The sequence below is a fragment of the Salvelinus alpinus genome, chromosome 4 (assembly GCF_045679555.1).
Source record: "Salvelinus alpinus chromosome 4, SLU_Salpinus.1, whole genome shotgun sequence".
In the NCBI taxonomy this organism is placed as follows: Eukaryota; Metazoa; Chordata; class Actinopteri; order Salmoniformes; family Salmonidae; genus Salvelinus; species Salvelinus alpinus.
The window spans coordinates 74,094,215-74,116,201 of record NC_092089.1 but is presented as its reverse complement, the minus strand read 5'-3'; the positions used below and the strand labels follow the sequence as shown (position 1 = coordinate 74,116,201).

The following is a 21,987-nucleotide window of genomic DNA, read 5'->3' as shown; positions in this document are numbered from 1 at the left end:
ATTCAATGCAAATCTGAGTAATCTCGTGTGAATTAGTCTGCTTTTGTGAAAGGTAGGCTACGCTACTTTTCTGGTACCAAATCACATGTACATGGGTCACATTCCTTGCATATTTCATTAATGGACCATGTGACTGCAAAGTCCCATTGATATTTTGACACCATAGGCTTTGGTGCTCGGTAGGATGCAAGTGAGTAGGCCTATGTGTAGCTATGACATTGTACTAGATAGAATTGGAGTGCCCGTTTTCTGCAATGCAACTTTGAAAGGCAATGTACACATTCACTGTAAACGCTGCATAAACTATGTCGGCTCAATCGGAAATTACCTAAATAAATGTCCATTGCGCTATAACCGTTCCTTCCGCAGGTCGGATTGAATGCATCTCTAGGCCATAATGTTTTGTGATAATATTGTAGGGTAGGCTATTTGATATTTTCATTTAGCAGCATACAGTCAGGGCACTTCAGAAAACAGGATGTATAGAATACAGCATTCATTTTCAAACATTATCATCCACACAATATAAAGCGCTTTGAGCACATGTAAAAGCACTACATAAATCCAGTCCATTATTATGGGGTTCAAATACCCCCAAATTTGGCCAGGATGGGGGCATGCAATTAGCATTTGTTGTTGTTTATGATCAGAAAAAAAGAACTGTATCCAAATTAATGCATCCATCAACAGGGATTTAATTATATTGTACATTATTGAATAAGCCTACACCATATTCAATAAGCCTCACATTCAGAATGATCACATCGGCGCTTTAGTTGATAAATTAATTTGTAAAGAGTTTGACTATTTTATTCGAACTTCACAAAGTACATAAATCATTAATTGATGATAAACTACAATAATCATCAATCATTTTCGCTGCTGCAAATTTATATTTGAGCCTTGTCTGACTATAACCAATCGGCATGCATTTCCTCTTAGAGCTGGACAAATCATCGCCGTCCACGAGGTTGAGATTGGGGGCGGAGACCATTCATTGTGATGAGCGTGTAGTACAAGCAATCAAATTCCTATAATTCCCGGAAAAGATCAACGTTTTCATGTTAGCAACCAATCAGCAAGTGGAGAAGGTGGAGCTACTAATCCAGTATGCATGCTCCAAAGCCACACGTGATCCGGCTGTAGTTCCAAGTGATCACATCTGAATCAGGAGGTAAGTAATGACGAACAAATATCACTTCTTACAAACATAAATCGCTAAATTATAATTTCAGTCTAAATTGACATAGAATGTTCAGCTGTTTGCATACAGGCCAGTATCGTTTAATTGCAATACATGTATCTTACTGAATAAGATCAAGAATCCATGCGTGGTCTTAGCATAGACTGGCTAGCTGACGGCCAGCTAGCAAGCTAATTTAGGCTAGTTAGTAATTAAGATAACAAATGAATGTCATTGTTCCGTTTATTGTCATGTAACACTGTCAGTTGCACACTTTGCTCGTGTGTTCATTTTGCCGACATTTTGTGTAAGACAAGTTGCACTAGCTAACTTGGCTACATGGGATGCATCGAACGTGGATAGCAAGCAATACCAGCCTCGAGTAGAAGCAAGGAAAATTGACAAATATTTCCTCTGTGAAAATTTTGGAACGTTATTGTAACAAACTATATTGTAGTTGACTAACGCTAGAAATCAGTAAAACATGTGGTGATGATGCAGCAGTATGTGTCATGGTGCGAAACAAATATGTGGCTATTTAAATCTCGTACACAAGTAAATGAATGGACTCATGATAAGCATTCTGCCATAATTATGTAGCTATGTCCTTTTTCGTGTGGTCATTGTAATCGCGTTTCCTGTATTGGATATGGTGGGTTACATTAGCGTACTACCTTCAAAAGGGGGTTATCAAGATGAGTACTATAGCTAGCTACAGATAATATTCGTATATGTGAAATAATTTCCCTTAGAAGCTACATGAAGCCTGCTTGTAGGAATTGCCACCTTGTTGCCCCTGTTCTACCATGGAAACGGGTATTCCTGGCAAGGCACTTAGAAGTCTGACCAGTTTTGCAAACCCACTTCCGCCACTGAATGAAACCAGAAAGTGCAACGGCTAGATAGAGGTCATACAGCGCCCTCTTGGAAATGTGGCTTTTACAGTTTGCTTATCTAACGGAATTGGTTAGCTTTGGGACACATCAGAAGTCTTTGTATTGGTTGGACTCCCCGAGTTGTGCATCGATCTGGTGGCTGGCGACAGAAAATAACCATATCACAACATAGCCAGCTTCACCCCCCCCCCCCCATTTTTTCTGCATCCACGGCACATGTATAATTTCGAGGAACTCGACTTACCAGATGTAAAGTGAAATGTTAACATCGCTATCGAATAAATGTCTGAATCCAACTTTTGTCTGAACTGCACCATATTCCTGCTGTGTGTGAAGTGCTTGGTCTAATTGCAGGAATATGGTGCAGTTCGGAGAACAATTGGATTCAGGCGCTTATTTGATAGCGAGGAACACTTCACTTTATATCTGGTAAATCAAGTTCCTAGAGATTATACGTATGCCTTTATTGACAGGAAAAGTTTTTGGGGGGTGTAGTTGTGGTATGGGTTATTTTTCGTCGCCACCCACCAGAAGGATGCAGAACTCAGGGAGTCCAACCAATACAGACTCCCGATGTTGTTTCCCAAAGCTAGAATTGGTGTGTCTTATTGAATGGTTCACACATTTCTAGAAGGCTATTGTGAGAAATGTCATTGGTATTCGATGGATGAATATAAATTATTTATCTGAATGGGCGTAGGAAGTTGGACATTTGTTGTTTAACCTTGTTAAATAATAACTTCTCAGTTCTCTGGTGGGTAATATTTAACACAAAGAACTGTTACATTTTAAAATTAGACATTAAGAAGATAATTGTGTTTTAAATCCACTCTTGTTGACAATTTAGTAACTAACGTTGAATGGCACAATAGACTGATACACATGCTTTAAAATATATGAGCTTTTATATAATCTTCGTACGTCTTGTATTATCTTTTTTGAGATGGTCAAGGCCCCGAAAGGCACATGGGGGTGGCTTTGGGTCCTTATCCTATCTGCTTTAACCCAGGGCGCACCCCTACTCAGATACCTACTGTATGACCTAGACAGGGCTTCATAGCACAGAGTTGGCTTTCCAGTATCGGATGCTGCATGTTTCTTATCCATGAGAGGACACTCTGTGAAAGCACAGTTCGACATCTTGCGCAAGATGTCTCCTACTTAGATGGTATACACTGAGAGAACCATATGACCTCAGCATTAGAAGACAGCACTGTTTTCCCCAAATACAGAGTGAACTGGGTGGAATGAATTCAGAAGACTGGCTGACAGATAATACTCCTTGCTGTGTTGCTTGAGCACTGATTGATTAGTCTACAGTCACCTCCCCCTCCTTGTATCTGCTCTGTCCCTCACATGTACATGTGACCGCTGAGGCATGATGTGAATGGGGGAAGGCTGTCCACTTGGCAGCACAACTAGGGTCTCCCCTCCTGTGTGTGTGGTGTTTTGTTTGCCCGCATGACGTCTTCAGCCTTTGTTGAGAAAGTTACATTTGGCACTACTCTCACGTTTATCCTTCTGGCCCTCCCACCCCTGGACCACAAAACACCTCGCATCTGTCCTAGCCCGCTAGGCTGCAGGCACCCTTCAAGCTCCTGTGTCCCCCAAAACAGAGCGACTGTGGTTAGGGCTGGGCGATATATTGAATGAATTAGAATTTGTTTTTGCGCGATATTCCAAAATCTTGTATTGCAAGAATCAAGGTTATTTTCTGTTTTTATGAGTGTTTGTCCGCTTGTTCTCATGTTGTATTTTTGGGAGTCATTGTCCCAAAGGCGGGAATGCAGGCGACAAGCTTAGGTCCAAAATAAGCCTACAGATAAGCCTTATTTTGGACAGATTTTTATGGTTTACACACCAAGCCCCTTCCCCTGCCTCTGACGTCAAAAAAGTTAAGAGATCACATCCTCCTCTCTGACAAGTGGTTTCAACTTGCTATTTGGGGTTTGGTTCAACAGAATGGGTCATATGGACACAATCACATTTAGATATTATTCTACTGTAATAGAGTAACTTTTCTAACAATACCCTTTATGTCTGAGCAGACACTAATAAAACGAGAGTGTCAATGATTCTGGAAAATCAATGCTCAGTTTGTCGCTCATGGCATTCGGGTACCGCTAGCAGCATTTTAGCCAAAGACTATTATACTACCTGTCTAGTATGTGTTTTTATAAATATGTAATAAGCATAAAATACAATCATATAAGGAATTGGCAACTTGTTCTCATTCAGAGAAGTAAAGTACACTACATGACCAAAAGTCAAACATCTCATTCCAAAATCATGGGCATTCATATGGAGTTGGTCCCCCATTTGCTGCTATAACAGCCTTCACTCTTCTGGGAAGGCTTTCCATTAGATGTTGCAACATTGCTTTGGGGACTTGCTTCCATTCAGCCACCAGCGTTAGTGAGGTCATGCACTGATGTTGGGCGATTAGGCCTGGCTCGCAGTTGGTGTTACAATTCATCGCAAAGGTGTTAAATGGGATTGAGGTCAGAGCTCTGTGCAGGCCAGTCAGGTTCTTTCACACCGATCTCGACAAACCATTTCTGTATGGACCGCGCTTTGTGCAAGGAGGCATTGTCATGCTGAAACAGGAAAAGGCCTTCCCCGAACTGTTGCCACAAGGTTGGAAGCACAGAATCATCTAGAATGTCATTGTATGCTGTAGCGTTAACAGTTCCCTTCACTGCAACTAAGGGGTTTGGGCTGAACCATGGAAAAAAAGCCCCAGACCAGTATTCCTCCTCCACCAAACTTCACAGTTGGTGCTATGCATTCGGGTAGGTTGTCTGTTGGACTGCCAGATGGTGACTCATGACTCGTCACTCCAGAGAACATGTTTCCACTGCTCCAGAGTCCAATGGTGGCGAGCTTTACACCACTCCAGCTGACGCTTGCATTGCGCATGGTGATCTTAGGCTTGTATGCGGCTGCTCGGCCATGGAAACCCATTTCATGAAGCTCCCGACAAACTGTTGATGTGCAGATGTTGCTTCCAGAGGTAGTTTGCAACTCGGTAGTGAGAGTTGCAACTGAGGACAGACGATTTTAATGCACTACATTCCTCAGCACTCTGCGGTTCTGTGAGCTTGTGTGGCCTACCACTTCGCGGCTGAGCCGTTGTTGCTCCTAGACCTTTCCACCTCACAATAACAGCACTTACAGTTGACCGGGGAAACTCTAGTAGGGCAGAAATTTGATGAAAGGTGGCATCCTATGACGGTGCCACATTGAAAGTCACTGAGCTCTTCAGTAAGTCCATTCTACTGCCAATGTTTGTCTATAGATATTTCATGGCTGTGTGCTCGATTTTATTCACCTGTCAGCAACGGGTGTGGCTAAAATAGCTGAATCCACAAATTTGATGGGGTGTCCACATATTGTGTATATATAAGTCTAGGCTACTTGATTTCAACATCTGAACAAAGTGGACAGGCTAACATGCTTTTCAAACAGAGACAAACAGAAGGGTGTGTTCATAACAATTCAACTGTTCAACCTTGTTGGCTAGCAAATAGATCCAAGTTGGCTAAACTTGAAATATAAAGATTAGCTGGCCAATCACTATCAAGTGGGCTTGAGAGATTGTTGATGAGACCTGTGTTAATTTTCTATAGCCTAATGCCTGCTACAAAAAGTTGGGCATTATTAGTGAATGTGCATTATGCGTGGTTCTGGTTAAATTTGTAACAAAGGGCATTTTCATAGACTTGAAAGCCAGATCAGTGATATTGCCCAAGCCTAACTGGACCTTGCAAGTCAACTACAACCCCTTTGCCTCACCCACCCCCAAAAGTCCTGTATCTTAACCCCTCACTTGGTCATCAAGAAGTTACATGCATGGTGCTTTGGTGGTGAGCTTCCCTCTGGTTGTCCCCTCTCTGTTGGCAGCCTGACTTGTTGCAGGGAAACACCCTAGTCACAGTTTACAAACAGACGCATGGCAGAACCCTCTATTAGAGAACACACCAGCTGTCGCGTAGACACCGCCAGGACCATCACCGGGCCTGAAGGTGTCCCTCTTGGCTAGTGAAAGCAAAGTGGTGACAGTGTTCTATGAAAAGCTGGTAAGGGAAAGTTGAGATTCATTTCTCATCAGGCGCTGCGTGGTCATCACTAGTTAACACAGCCACAAATTCATAATTATGCCTAACACCGCCTATTTCTACAAATGTTTTTGTTTTCCAAAATTTTTACGATATTGCCAATTTTGACTTTGTGGCTGTGCTAACTAGTGACAACCACCCTGAGTGGCTGTTGCCTGGCTACCCAAACCCCTTGCTCCACGCTAGTGCCGCTATATGATTAAATCGAATATTGTGATATATGATGTTGCAAGACTATACTCCATTTAAAATGTACAAATCCTAAACTGTGCAGTTTTATCAGTATGTTAAATTAATTAACTAAACCTTATTTTTTTAACATGAAGATGAAGATTATTTAATGAGAATGCGACTATAATATTGTAAATAAGCACAAAAATTGTTCTCAACATTGTCATTAACGGCACAAAACTATTATATTGGGTATGGTGATATTGGGAGCAGCATATCATAGTAGATGTCTCCCAAAATATCGCCCAACGGTTTCTTCTCTGCTATGAGTCAGGATTTGAGTACCTCCCCGACCATTTGTACATTTCGCACACGCGCACACACACACAGGCTGTTCACACACACAGGCTGTGTTCGCAGCTCCCCTGATTTGTCCCCTCAGGACACTCCTTAAGGGAAATGGTTGTAGAGGTGATGTGTCCCTTGGGGGAGACAGCACCCTGGTTATCTGGACAGATGGGAGTTGATTGGGGGGGGGATGGGTGTATAGCTCTCACACCCACCTTCAAGGATTTTTGTCCAGCTACTCCAGCACTTTTTTTTTTACACGTATAATCGGGTGAATAATGTCGGCAGTCAAGTCTACAGCCGGCGGTCCTGTAAAAACAGCGCACTGAACGATCGCCGTACCAACGCTAGATCCACATTCGGTGCAATGTGTGCAAGCCTTTAGAATGCCCATATTAGCTGCAGAACAAGCTCAATAGAGATACTAAATAGGAGTTGTGATGAGAACGGCAGTACTGGAGTATTAATCTTCATACCATGTATGGACAGTAGTGCATTATGGTTATCTTAACCTAATAACCATTTTGCTTGGACTGTCTGGGCTAGTTACCACCATTACTGCTATGCCATGGGAAGTGCTAGCCGGTGGTGCTACTGATGCTAATACCACGTGGGGTTAAGCTATGTACATGGTATGTATAGTGTGTGATTGCATGCTAGCGTGTAGGCGCTGGTAATCTCCTGATAAAAGTTGGTAACTTTGGTTAGTGTGTTAATGGCCTTTGGTTAGATCTCTCTATATTATGACTTGATTTTAGATTAAATTATGGTTGAAAAACATATCAGTTGTATACTGCATATGGTAATGTGGACCTAATAGTACTCCTACATACTCACTCTCTCTGTGCCCAGCCCCACTTATTTGGCTAAAGGTATCAGAACATGCTGAGGGGTGAGAGTAGGGGGGATTTATAAGGGCACAAATTGCAATCTCATTGGCTTTATCCGATTAGAGAAGACAACCCAATCCCGAAATCAATCCTTTCCCCCTGGGCGCTAGCGAAGATCTGAGAGGATTGGATAGGTATAAGGCCTCAGACACAGCAATAGCGTTTCCTGGCCGAGAGTACTTAGAACCCCTGAACGCAATTTGCAAACGAACGCGCACTGATTTTACATGTAGAATTGTTTGTAAAAAGTTGGCAGTCTACTGCCGATGGTCCCTAAAACGCGATTGGCAGACGAAAGCTAGATCCACATTCGGTGTGACATGTGCTAGCCTTAAGAAACATTGTAATAACATTCTGATAATTAGGCAGAATATTTGCCATATTGCTTAAACACCTATGTAGTCCACTCCAGTAGATGGGTGGAAGGGCAGGCTAAGGGTTGATTTGGGACTGTGTCGGAGGAACTTATGTCTGTGTGTACACAGTCTGTCCTAAATGATTTGTGTTGAGTAAATTGCCTGTGAATAATATGAAAGGTAAATATGTGTAGTGTATAAACTCAGTGGGTGTTATATGGTGTGCTAGTGTAATCTCATTGGGACTAATCCCATTAGGGGAAAGGCTGGGGCTGCATATCCCTCAGGCACCCCTCTCGTCGCTATGGCAATGGGTGCCAGGGAGGCTCTGGGTAACGGCATGGCGACCATATGCCTGGAAACGGTCAGAGGGTGTGTGCGTTCTGTAGGCATGGAAAGGATAAACGTTTAAAACCTTAGGAGGGAGCCTAGTAGTATTAATGGCCATTTTGGTTCCAGGAACTTTCAATTATAGTCCTTATAAGACCAGGGTTGTGGGTTTGATTCCTGCATGGACCACCTATTCCGCTAGGCTTTTATGTTCTAATAGGATAAAGAGCTCTATGTAATTTGACACAATGGCCACCTGCTCTGGAAGTAACCTTTTTCTCCAGCTCAACAATATGCTGACTTGCATTGTCACTCGCCCACATATTTCTGGTGTCTCATGTAGTCCAGTCTCTTTCACGCACATATTCTTCCTCCCCTGTTTCCTTCCTTTAAAAAAAAATCTAATTTGTCCCCTTATTTACTCTTCATTAAATGGCTGCATTTTCTCAGCTGTCATTTCCCTTTCTCCATCACATCCTTTTCTCCATCACATCCCTTCCTCCATCTTTCATGCCCTACCCATAGCTTCCACTGTTTGAAATCAGCCTCTACTCTTAGTCATTTTGATGTGAAAGGAACGGATGGGTGTAACTAAGCAATAATACTTTAACTCCGCTCCTCCTCCCTAGCCCTCGTGGTAAGGTGGCTAGCAATCTGAAATGGCTAAGGAAGGAATTCAATAGGAATCAGTGTTTTCCCCCATATTCATTACCGGTATGTCATTTAATAAATTTTTTAAAAAAAAGGTATATTTCTGCCACGGCATGCTTTTAAATGGATAATCTGTTAGGAGCATTCAACTCTTACCCTAGGTCTGAAGCCTGCTAGTTTTCTGTTCTACCTGATGATTAATTGCATCCACCTAAATCAGTCTGTGATGATAGGTGAACAATGAAAAAATGCAGTGAAACTGACTTGGCGGTCCAGAGTTGAGTTTGAGGGTTCTAGGGGAACAGCTAGCATGGTATTGCGCTAACGCTAGTAGCAATGCAACCCCGCTACCCTTGCCACCACTGCAGAAAAAAATCCTGGGGGAAACATTGGGAATCTGAATGTAGATGCAGACAGGAAGTGGGGATCTCTTAATTAGCCAAAGTAACTAGTAGGCTCGAGTCAGCAAGACCACCACTGTTATCTGCCATACCTCTTATTAAAGCACTTATGGACAGCTGAGGCAACCGCTCACATTTTCTCCTAGTTTATGAATTGATCTCTCCTCTACCCTAGACAATGGAGCTGAATGTGAGGTGTGTTGTGCTGCTGGCCGTGGGCCTGTGCTCCACGCTGCTACTGACCACAGTGGCCACCCACCAGGAGGAGGAGGAGCCTATCATGGAGCTGGCGGAAGACATGGGCGTGGAGGATGAGCTGGAGGACCTGGGCCTTGGGGAGGAGCTTCTGGACGGGGAAGTGGAGCCAGAGGATACAGACACACCACCGGGACCGCCTCCAGCCCCTAAAGTAAGTATCCTATTGACCTAGACCAGTGTGTATGAAGTTAGTGTTCTAGTGGTTAAAATCCCATTAGTGGTTAGAAAGTGTGGCTCCTCTCTTTCCCTCCAGCATACCCAGATTGTGACAGCCAAGGAGGAGAGGTTAGGCCTACATGGCTGCTCACTGTTCCTCTCAAGGATAAATGGATCATAATTGAGTTTACTGCTTGGATATACTCTGCATCGACTCAAAGGGAGTGCCTCACTTGTACACACACACACATGCATACCAACCAACCCATTTTCACTAGTCAAATGTCCATTGTGAATGGGCTGTAGAGTGAATGGGAGGTTTGAGCTCATTTCAATGTATGAATGTGATTCACACAACACCACAATTGATAGAGATAAAGCCTGTGCTCTGACTGCTTAGTGGCCTTATTTTCTCCACAAGTTAGTGTCTACTCTAAATTGTCATATTTCTACACAGGACATAAAATAAACTTTTAGGTCCACCTGCCACTCAGATTTTTTTTTACCAGGCAAAATAATCCGCCCCCCGCTAAAATTACACCAACAAAGCACACCATAAAACAGATGAGCATGCTTTGTAATGTTTCTAAAACAATAAATGTATTACATGGGGGAATTAATGTGGTATATTGTTTAATTTCATTTTTCATGACCTGAGTCTTAACCAAAATATCACAGATGAGACAAAATGTTCACCTGCCACTTTAAGGGCTGGTAGTGCAACTCCAGTCATGTTTGTGCCTGTGAGTCTGACTACTAGAAGTGTTGTCTTCTCTTCCCTAGCAGTTGAAACTCAAACATAGAAAAACAGCCTAGCATGTGAACAGAACAATGTAAATAGCCAAGAAACACAAGGACAAAGTCTCACTTCAGTAAACTTTAGTGTAAATTAAATTGGACTAACTTTTATGCTTGTGCACAGAGCTTCTAAAAATGAATCTTTCACTCCGCCCCTCACATGCGCACAGCCCCCAGCCAGGCAGTGTTGCAGCGCAAGGTGGAATAGTCTATATTGGATTCGTAGTTCTTTGACTTTGTACAATTAAATTACCAGCTAACAAAATTGCAGAAATACTTACAAAACAACATCTTCTGCAGCATTTATTTTACTATAAATTTGATCATACTTGACTGTTTTTATTCACACATGCGAGTGGAGCCCTGAACACCAGCCACCGTGGCTGGTGAAATAGACATCTTGCCCGCCAAAGCCAAAATCTACCTGCAGGTGGCGGGTGTTCATTTTAGACCCTGTTTTTACATAAAGGATATGGCTAACGCCAGAGTCGTGAGACGTTTCCAGTGGTGAATATCTCTGATGAGCCTAACTTCAGTAGAGGTAGGGAGGCATTTAAAAGAATCTCTGAGGTGATACATTGACTAGCAATGTGACTTGAAGGTTTGCTATCTGACTGACCTATGTTCTCCCATTGCTCTTGCATAGGACACACACGTGTCCTGGTTGGCACACTGGGCAGTGGAAGAGCTGACCCACTGACCCCTGTGCTCTCCGCTCCTCTCTAGGTGACCTACAAAGCTCCCGAGCCCATGGGGGAACACTTCTTCGCCGAGTCTTTTGACAGGGGGACCCTAGACAGGTGAGAACTCGTTAAACTTTGAAACAGTGCTGTTAAACGCAGGCAATATTATATACAGTCATTTGTAATGCAAATTACATCTACACCAAGGAAGATGTATTCAAATATGCTGCCCCGAAATAACATGGGTGTTATAAACTGCATTTATTGTGTTCTCTTCATATGCCATACTGTGCTGTGTGAGTGCTCACCATAGGACCAGCTGCCATTTTGACTTAAATACGAACCCAGCCCCAAGGTCATTCCCCCTGGGGCTGTCCCTGTGGTGTCCAGGTGCTATCCTGTTTACTTGACTCAAATCAATTTACTTCTCCTGTTTCAGCTGGGTCCTGTCAAAGGCCAAGAAGGAGGACATTGATGAGGATATTGCCAAGTATGATGGTAGGCACTAAGACAGGTCCTCTCTGACCAGGGCCATAAACTAACTTTTTAGTCTAGCAGCCACTAGCAGGTAGATTAAAGATTTTTTTTAAATCTACCAGCCACAAAAAATAAAAGTATTTTCCCCCGTATTAATTACACAAAATACAGCAGTTCTTTTTTGCGGATGAGCGTGCTTTGTAATGTTTCTAAATCAATGAATGTGTTACTAGTAAGATGTCATGTGGTATATTGCTCAATTTCATTTAATATGTTGTGAGTCTTTTTAACCAAAACATCAGATGAGATATTTTCAGCTGCCCCTTTAAGGTTACCTTGGTAATGGGGCCACTTGAGTCATGGGTGTGCCTTTGAAAATCTGACTTGTGGAGGCCGACATCTTTGCTAGCAGTGGAAGCAAACTTAAACATTGAAAAACAACTTGACTTGTGAACAAAACAATGTAAATATCCAAGAAACACAAGTATAAGTTCTTATTGTAGTAGTTAGACCAACGTTTATGCCTGTGTAGATTGCTTCTAAAAACAAATATTTTAGCACTTCACTCACAATGCAAACAGCTCCCCAACCAGGTGGTATAGCTATTTACATTTACATTTAAGTCATTTAGCAGACGCTCTTATCCAGAGCGACTTACAAGCTATAACAGTAGGATTCACATTTTTTGGTGCACTACCAGATATGAAACAAAACGGCAGAAATACTTTGAAAACAGCTACTGCAGCATGTGCCCATACTTGACTTTTTACTATTTTTATATCAAATGCTCGCACTGTAGTGCCCCAAGTGTGACCACCCGCTAACATGTCTGGTGAATTAGATATTCTTACCCGCCAATGCTAAAATCTACCTGCATTTGGTGGGTGTTAATTTTAGGCCAGGTCTCTGACACATTGTATTAAGTAGGGCACAACATAGCAAGTCATTTTACAAACAGAAAACAAAAATGTGTGTTTGGTGCTTAATGAATACAACCTAGGTTTGGCTCCATTCAGGCAGTTATCAAGTGAGTATATTCACATATTTGACCTCCTTGCAGGTAAATGGGAGGTGGAGGACATGAAAGACAGCAAGCTGCCCGGAGACAAAGGCCTGGTCCTCAAGTCACGTGCTAAGCACCACGCCATCTCAGCCCAGCTCCTCAGACCCTTCATCTTCGACACCAAACCCCTCATCGTCCAGTATGAGGTCAACTTCCAGCAGGGGATCGACTGTGGCGGTGCCTACGTCAAACTGCTCTCCCAGACCCCAGACCTTAACCTGGTAAGCCACACGTCTGCACCAAAGATTTTTATAACTAACCCAAGATAGACCACAGCCTGTCGTTTCGAATGGGAACAAATGAGTCAGAGTGGGTAGAACAAGAAATGAGGGGGGCGAAGCCACGGACAGGAAGCCAAGGCACGTTATAGCATGTTTTCGTTAGGGAACACCTACTTTGCGAAGTGCGTGTGCAATAACTCGATGCACCCTTGGACTTATTCTATAATTATAATAATAAAATAAATTGTACTTTTGCAAATGGTTAAATCTACAAAACTTAGTCCACTCTGTTTGTAAAATATTCTAGTTTTGGAAACAGGAAACTGTATTGAGATCAAATGTTTCATCAATGAGAATCTGCAGAAGATGGGCCAAAATCCATCTCGCTCCGTCATCTCCCACTGCCAGCCACTGGGCTTCCTCTCACCACCATATTTGGTAGTAAGTGGAGACGCCAAGCGGATGCTTCATATTTATACATCCAGTGAAATATCTGGCTCATTATTCTATCTGTGCACCATGCAATCTAAGACACTCTCAGAAAACACAAAATAACCTCTCAAAGGTGCTCTGTTTATGTAGAAGACCCCTTAGCTTGGTCTTCGTTTCAAATGCACCAATGTAGACGGCCTGGATATCCAGTAGCCAGTTACACATTCCATAATGCTCTCATACAGAGCCAGAGTAAATATATATTTGTCCTCCCCACCAGGATGAGTTTGTTGACAAGACTCCATACACCATCATGTTCGGACCAGACAAGTGTGGCGAGGACTACAAGCTGCACTTCATCTTCCGCCACAAGAACCTGAAGACTGGCGAATACGAGGAGAAGCACGCCAAGAAGCCTGACGCAGACCTGCGCACCTACTACACCGACAAGAAGACCCACCTTTACACACTGGGTAAGACATTTCTACATGTTCTCAGGCACCATTTAGGTAGCCCTGCTGTTGTAACTGGTACGATGTCACAACGATCACATAGAAATGTATTATGTAGAACACATGATCGTATGCCAGTTAGATTAGGGAATAGTGTTCGTTCTTCTTGTTACATTTCTATTAGTTCCTCTAACCATTTCTGTCTCTCTCCCGCCTCCTAGTGGTGAACCCAGACAACAGCTTTGAGGTGCTGGTAGACCAGACAGTGGTGAACAGTGGTAACCTGCTGACAGACATGACCCCACCCATCAATCCTGCCGCCGAGATCGAGGACCCCGATGACCACAAGCCAGAGGACTGGGACGAGAGGCCCAAGATCCAGGACCCTGACGCAGTCAAACCTGAGGACTGGTAAGGGCCTGTGTGTGTGTGTAAGAGGGAGAGAGAGGCTATTTCAGCAGGTTAGCTTACATGTAAATTACACAGCATGTGCATGTTTCAAATGTAGGTGGATTGTTTTAACATGGGATAATAGGTGTGTGTCCTGTGGACCGTTTTATGTTTGTGTCAGGTGTGGGGGTCTGTGTTAGTGTGGGGGTGCTGTGTTAGTGCGTGTACCCTCTAACTCAACCGCCTGCCCCACAGGGATGAGGATGCACCAAAACAGATCCCAGATGAGGATGCAGTGAAGCCAGACGGCTGGCTGGATGATCAGCCAGAGTACACCAGTGACCCCGATGCAGTCAAGCCCGAGGACTGGTAACTACCATACCGTTGCATTCAGCTCACCCCGCTATCTTGCTACACTCTCAAACTGCTGTCTCTCCCCTCTACCATAGTACTCTCTCCATGTCTTTCTCCTCTTTCTCTACCTTCATCTACCACTCTACTACCTCCCCTCTGTCTTCTCTCTCCCCTTCATCTTCTCTCTCCCCTCTGTCTTCCCTCATTGTGTATCCTCATCTGGGTCAGCCCACTTGTGTGTTGGAAGCTAATTGCTAGCCTTTGCGGTAGCTCCTCTTCTCTGTGAAGAGAGTGGGCTTCCTGGTGAGAGGAGCTAATTTCACAAGGCATGCTTTGCCTCAGGACAGCCAGGCCTGGTTTTTGGGCTGCGACGAGCTCCTTTTTCACTGCTTTGATGTCTTACTTCTGTGGCGGAAATTAAATTTGAGCCGGTAGAGAAGAGCTAGAGGAACAGGACACAGTGGAAATGGGGAGGAGACCAATGTTGAGATACTGGCTAATGACCCCTTTTCGAGGTCCTCTAAATGCAGTCTGTCTTTTCTTTCTCTTGTTCTTTGCTTTCTCACACCCACAGTAACTTGCAACCGTATACCATCATTTTGTACACTGTATGACTGCGTCTGACATTTTCGTAACTTTTTCTTCTTTTTCTCCAGGGATGAGGACATGGATGGTGAGTGGGAGGCCCCTCAGATCCCTAATGCCCTCTGTGAGACCGCCCCCGGCTGCGGTGCCTGGCAACGGCCCATGATTGACAACCCCAACTACAAGGGCAAGTGGAAGGCCCCAATGATCGACAATCCTAACTACCAGGTAACCCTTCACACAGCGTGTACCATATACCAAAGCATCAGCCTCTTTAGGAACATGCTTCACCCCAGTGAAGTGTGTAGCCTAAATAACATACACACAATAGTTTCACTTGCTCTTTCAGAATTTGCCAACTATTTGTACACTATATATACAAAAGTATGTGGACAACCCTTTAAATTAGTGGATATGGCCATTTCAGCCACACCCGTTGCTGACCGGTGTATAAAATCGAGCACACAGCCATGCAATCTCCGTAGACATTGGCTGTAGAATGGCCTCACTGAAGAGCTCAGTGACTTTCAACGTGGCGCCGTCCTAGAATACCAGCTTTTCAACAAGTCAGTTCATAAAATTTCTGCCCTTCTAGAGCTGCCCCGGTCAACTGTAAGTACTGTTGTGAAGTGAAAACGTGTCGGAGCAACAACGGCTCAGCTGTGAAGTGGTAGGCCACACAAGCTCACAGGACTGCTGAGTGCTGTAGAGCGTCAATCTTCTCTCCTCGGTTTAAACACTCACTACCGAGTTCCAAACTGCCAATGGAAGCAACGTCAGCACAGTAACTTTCTTCGGGAGCGTCATGAAATGGGTTTTCATGGCCGAGCAGCCGCACACAAGCCTATGATCGCAATGCCAAGCGTTGGATGGAGTGGTGTAAAGCTTGGCGCCTTTGGACTCTGGAGCAGTGGAAACGCAATCTCTGGTGTGATGCTTCACCATCTGGCAGTCCGACGGACAAATTTGGGTTTGGCGGATGCCAGGAGAATGCTACCAGAGTGCAAACTGTAAAGTTTGGAGGAGGAATAATGGTCTGGGGCTGTTTTTTGTTGTTCGGGCTAGGCCCCTTAGTTCTAGTGAAGGGATATCTTAACACTACAGCATACAAATATGCAGTTCTGTGCTTTCAATAATGTGGCATCAGTTTGGGGAAGGCCCTTTCCTGTTTCAGCATTACAATGCCCCCTTGCAAAAAGCGAGGTCCATACAGAAATGGTTTGTCGACATTAGTGTGAAAGAACTTGACTGGCCTGCACAGAGCCCTGACCTCAACTCCATCAAACACCTTTGGATGAACTGGAACTCCTAATGCTCTTGTGGCTGAATGGAATCAAGTCCCTGTAGCAATGTTCCAACATCTAGTGGAAAGCCTTCCCAGAAGAGTGGAGGCTGTTATAGCAGCAAAGGGGGGGGGACCAACTCCATATTAATGCCCGTGATTTTAGAAGTAGATGTTTGACGAGCTGGTGTCCACATACTTTGGTCATGTGGTGTATGTATTGATGAGAGCATATTTATATTCTTATCTTGAATAGTAACTTTATTTAATGTTAAAAAAAATGTCCTACCCTTTTTTTTCTTTTTTTTTACTAAGCTATCGTTGCACACAAATCCCAATGTACGTACTTAGAAATGGCTCCCATAAACCCCAAAATAATTGTAACGCTCACAGTACAGTGTACTCTACTCTCAATGTACCTCCGCCTCTCCTCCCCCAGGGTGTGTGGAAGCCCAGGAAGATTGCCAATCCGGACTTCTTCGAGGACCTCCATCCCTTCAGGATGACCCCCTTCAACGCCGTGGGCCTGGAGCTGTGGTCCATGACCAGCGACATCTTCTTCGATAACTTCTTCATCACCAACGAGCGGCACACGGCCGAGCGCTGGGCCAATGACGGCTGGGGCATGAAGAAAGCTGCTGAGGGAGCCGCTGATGTGGGTACAACTGCACACGCACATACACACACGTACACAGACACTCATATACTTGCACACCTACACTTGAATGCTTCATGTGGATCATGAAGCATACTTAATTTGGATCTCTCGTAAACTAGAGGCGACGTGTTGTCCAACCACAGACTTAGGATCAGGGGCCGTCTGTATGAAGTGTCGTCTCAGAATAGGAGCACTGATCAAGTATTAGCCCCCCTCCCCCATCCATGTAATCTTATTCATTATGATCTAATAGGCTAAACTGATCCTAGATCAGCACTCCTATGCTGAGATGGATCACCCTAGCCCCAATCCTCTGTAAACATGACATGATATCAGAGAGAATATCAGTGGTTAGTGGTGACTTCTCTGCCTGTGTGTTCTCATGGGGACACCAGAATAGACACTCTCCCCACGCCCTTCAGAGGAACGCTACTGGTTAGCGTGGCTATCTGTTCCATATGACGTGTAAAAACCCTGGCCTGCTCCGCCCATAAGTGGAAACAGACATACACATGGTGTTCTAGGGAGAGGGACACCAAGCTGAGCAGTGACAGTGGAACAGTCACTCACCGTGCTCCAGCTACTCCTCTGTATGAGTTGGATTTAGTTGAAAAGCTTCCTGAGCTAGCCTAGCATGACTCTTACCCGGTCCCTTTCTTGAGATGGCAGAGCATGGCTATGTTACCCAGAGGAAGAGTGTAGCCTGAAGTGGCTGGTACATTCTTGCACCGCTAGAGTACACTGTTCCATAGAGCCAAACGTACAGCTGGGGCTGTGGACTATTAAGAAGCAGTTGCCCTGCTTCTCACACACGCGCCTTCCACTGAGGTCGTCATTAGGTGGTGGTCTCGCTCCATTGCAGTTGAGGCAAAATAAGCTTGTGTGCAGTAGAGTTGTGAGTCCAGTTGGGATGATGTTGGCTCGTACCCAAGGATTAGCTGTTAGTTTGGTTGCCTCTCGTCCAAATCCCTGCAGCCCCAGACCTATGCTGCCTTTTATTCCTAAAGATGAATTCCTGGGATGCCTGGCATATTGGGCTTAATGGCCCTCTCTCTCTACACATCTAGGCTTCTCGGTCTCCGCTCTCTCTCCACTCTCTGCTCTCTCTCCGCTCTCTCTTAGCGCTCTCTGCTCTCTCTCCGCTCTCTCTTAGCGCTCTCTGCTCTCCACTCTCTTAGCGCTCTCCGGTCTCCACTCTCTTAGCGCTCTCCGGTCTCCACTCTCTTAGCGGTCTCCGCTCTCTTAGCGCTCTCCGGTCTCCGCTCTCTTAGCGCTCTCCGGTCTCCGCTCTCTTAGCGCTCTCCGCTCTCTTAGCGCTCTCCGCTCTCTTAGCGCTCTCCGCTCTCTTAGCGCTCTCCGCTCTCTTAGCGCTCTCTTAGCGCTCTCCGCTCTCTTAGCGCTCTCCGCTCTCTTAGCGCTCTCTTAGCGCTCTCTTAGCGCTCTCCGCTCTCTTAGCGCTCTCTTAGCGCTCTCCGGTCTCCGCTCTCTCTCAGCGCTCGCCGGTCTCCGCTCTCTCTCAGCGCTCGCCCTCTCTCTCTCAGCGCTCGCCGCTCTCTTAGCGCTCTCCGGTCTCCGCTCTCTTAGCGCTCTCCGGTCTCCGCTCTCTTAGCGCTCTCCGGTCTCCGCTCTCTTAGCGCTCTCCGGTCTCCGCTCTCTTAGCGCTCTCCGGTCTCCGCTCTCTTAGCGCTCTCCGGTCTCCGCTCTCTTAGCGCTCTCCGGTCTCCGCTCTCTTAGCGCTCTCCGGTCTCCGCTCTCTTAGCGGTCTCCGCTCTCTTAGCGCTCTCCGCTCTCTCAGCGCTCTCCGCTCTCTCTCAGCGCTCTCCGCTCTCTCTCAGCGCTCTCCGCTCTCTCTCAGCGCTCGCCGGTCTCCGCTCTCTCTCAGCGCTCGCCGGTCTCCGCTCTCTCTCAGCGCTCGCCGGTCTCCGCTCTCTCTCAGCGCTCGCCGGTCTCCGCTCTCTTAGCGGTCTCCGGTCTCCGGTCTCCGCTCTCTTAGCGCTCTCCGGTCTCCGCTCTCTTAGCGCTCTCCGGTCTCCGCTCTCTTAGCGCTCTCCGGTCTCCGCTCTCTTAGCGCTCTCCGGTCTCCGCTCTCTTAGCGCTCTCCGGTCTCCGCTCTCTTAGCGCTCTCCGCTCTCTTAGCGCTCTCCGCTCTCTCTCAGCGCTCGCCGGTCTCCGCTCTCTCTCAGCGCTCGCCGGTCTCCGCTCTCTCTCAGCGCTCGCCGGTCTCCGCTCTCTCTCAGCGCTCGCCGGTCTCCGCTCTCTCTCAGCGCGCGCCGGTCTCCGCTCTCTCTCAGCGCGCGCTGGTCTCCGCTCTCTCTCAGCGCGCGCCGGTCTCCGCTCTCTCTCAGCGCGCGCCGGTCTCCGCTCTCTCTTTCAGCGCTCGCAGGTCTCCGCTCTCTCTCTCAGCGCTCGCCGGTCTCCGCTCTCTCTCTCAGCGCTCGCCGGTCTCCGCTCTCTCTCAGCGCTCGCCGGTCTCCGCTCTCTCTCAGCGCTCGCCGGTCTCTCTCAGCGCTCGCCGGTCTCTCTCAGCGCTCGCCGGTCTCTCTCAGCGCTCGCCGGTCTCTCTCAGCGCTCGCCGGTCTCTCTCAGCGCTCGCCGGTCTCTGCTCTCTTAGCGCTCTCTCTTAGCGCTCTCCACTCTCTTAGCGCTCTCTCTTAGCGCTCTCCGGTCTCCGCTCTCTCTTAGCGCTCTCCGGTCTCCGCTCTCTCTCTTAGCGCGCCCTTGTTGTTTTTAGTCTTGCACACACTCTACCTTTCTGTCAGAGCAGCACACACACGGCTGTACTAGCTACATACCCCTCACAGTGAACCGTGGGGCCCGCTGAGCATTCCACTGCTTTCACAGCCTCATTGTTTGCTCTATGGGTCATTTGGTTTTACACTGGTAGCCATGCTGGTCCAGTTGGCTGCCACTGTTAATATGGAACAGCTCGTCTCAGGTCTGCTATTGTAGTATGGATGGAGTTGGATGCACACCCTCCCGTGATCTGTCATTGTTCCGAAACGGTCTCCCATAGTATGCAAGACTTATGTTAGGACTAATGAATGATCAAACTAAGGGGTTCTTTTGACTGAGATTGAACAAAAGCAAGAGGGTATTTTTGTTTTATCAAGTGCACAAGTATGTTGCACAAGTATGCACTGTGAAACAGGAAACCCCCAGCCCTTATGAAGACTTTCAGGAAGTGAGTGAGATGTGTAAAGAAAACTTTAAAAATAATAATCATAACACAATACACATTTAGGGTCCATATGAAAGATACAGGAGTGAAGTTTTTTACATTTGTGGTCGACTTGCTATAGACCTGTTCCGACTATTTCTTAATGCCCCATACCCAACACTTTGTTATACCAGCCATGTTGTGGCAAACTTGTTACAAAGAACTACTTTCAACGGCACCCCCAATAGTGCATATGTAATCCATACCCTGCTTGTAATGTAGTTGATGTTGGTTGGTTGTGGTCGATGGTTCCCAGATCTTGACCATTCCGTGACTGTGTTCTCCCATCTCCTCTAGCCCGGGCTGGTAAACCAGATGATGACTGCAGCAGACGAGCGTCCCTGGTTGTGGGTGGTCTATGTGCTGACTGTGGCCGTGCCCCTCATCCTCATCATTGTCTTCTTCTGCACCGGAAAGGTGAGGGACCACAAACCATCTAAGGTATCATCTCAATAGTGTCTAATTTATTATTAAAATTACTCCCACACACATTTACTTCTGCATGGTTATTTGTCGACAGTTCGGTCAAGTCGTCAGAACCCCCCCCACAAGACTTTCAGTAAATGTCGGTGGGAGTAAAATCCTTAATGGATGACTAAGTGATGTCATTAGAGACAATGTTTTGGTCTGTGTTGATGTGTATCTTTTCTCTCTCTCCCCAACAGAAGGCGGCGGCTCCAGCTGCAGCTGACTACAAGAAGACAGACGAGCCCCAGCCAGACGTGAAGGAGGAGGAAGAGGAGAAGGCTGAGGAGGACCAAGTCAAGGAGGAGAAGAGCCAGCCAGGTTAGGACTCATTGGCTTGGCTCCCTCTGTCTGTACTGTAGCTTCACAAATGTATGTCAAGACGGTGTGTCATTTTACTTGACAATGCGTGCTGCCTTGCATCACCTGGGGGTATTTCACAATGGTCTCAGTAAAAGCTAACTCTGTGTTGGTTGGTTTCCATAGCAGCAGCAGCAGCGGAGAAGAAGAGTGATGCAGAGGACAGCCCTGCAGAGGACGAGGAGGAGGAAGAAGAGGCAGCAGTAAATGAGGAAGAGGAAGAGGAGGCGGCAACTGATCAGGTATGGGATAGTAAGGCAAGTCTTCGTAAGCATGATGTGGTTTGTTGTGACGACAAATCAGAGCTTGCCACTTGTGTAGAAAGAGCATTGTAAAAGCACTGTTGACAACTTCTGATGTTAAAAGGGCTTTAGAAATAATTGTGATGGGGTTGATTGTTTCTATTCTGAACGATTAAATGCAATGATGGCTAGTTTGACCCAAAGCTCCCTCTCATTCCCGCTCTCTCCAGAAACAAGAAGATGATGTCCTCAGGAGGTCCCCTAGAAACACAAAAGGGAGAAAGGACTGAAGTGGCTGGCACAACTCTGGATCTTCTGATTTAAACCAACTGGCCTGACCCCCCCCCCCCTCCCCCGGCTCCCTTTATTCCCCACCGCCCCCGGCTGTCTTCTCCACACCTCCCCCCTCCCAGGACGATGAAGCGATCTGACTCGTCAGGATCAACAGAAAACAATCATGACTGCCTCCAATATGGAAGTGTGGATTCCAGTATGGTGAAGATGAAGACTGAGTTGTTGGTGTAGAAAGGGGCTTTTTCGAACAGCGAAG

The 21,987-nt window shown here is 46.0% G+C and overlaps 1 protein-coding gene across 2 annotated transcripts; it reads left to right on the top strand.

Annotated features, from left to right (window-relative positions):
* Positions 1 to 1,084: 1,084 nt before the first annotated feature.
* LOC139574426 (calnexin-like) lies at positions 1,085 to 21,860 on the top strand. 2 transcript variants are annotated; one of them, XM_071398983.1, is made up of 14 exons: positions 1,085 to 1,174; positions 9,520 to 9,753; positions 11,283 to 11,356; positions 11,679 to 11,737; positions 12,777 to 13,000; positions 13,713 to 13,905; positions 14,106 to 14,295; positions 14,530 to 14,643; positions 15,285 to 15,441; positions 16,935 to 17,150; positions 20,668 to 20,787; positions 21,036 to 21,156; positions 21,325 to 21,437; positions 21,668 to 21,860. In XM_071398983.1, the coding sequence occupies exons 2-14, from the start codon at positions 9,523 to 9,525 to the stop codon at positions 21,725 to 21,727; spliced, it is 1,872 nt and encodes a 623-aa protein (XP_071255084.1). In that variant the 5' UTR covers positions 1,085 to 1,174; positions 9,520 to 9,522; the 3' UTR covers positions 21,728 to 21,860. The 2 variants fall into 2 exon arrangements, with proteins under 2 accessions (XP_071255084.1, XP_071255083.1); XM_071398982.1 differs by having other exon boundaries at positions 21,322 to 21,437; positions 21,668 to 21,859.
* Positions 21,861 to 21,987: the final 127 nt, after the last annotated feature.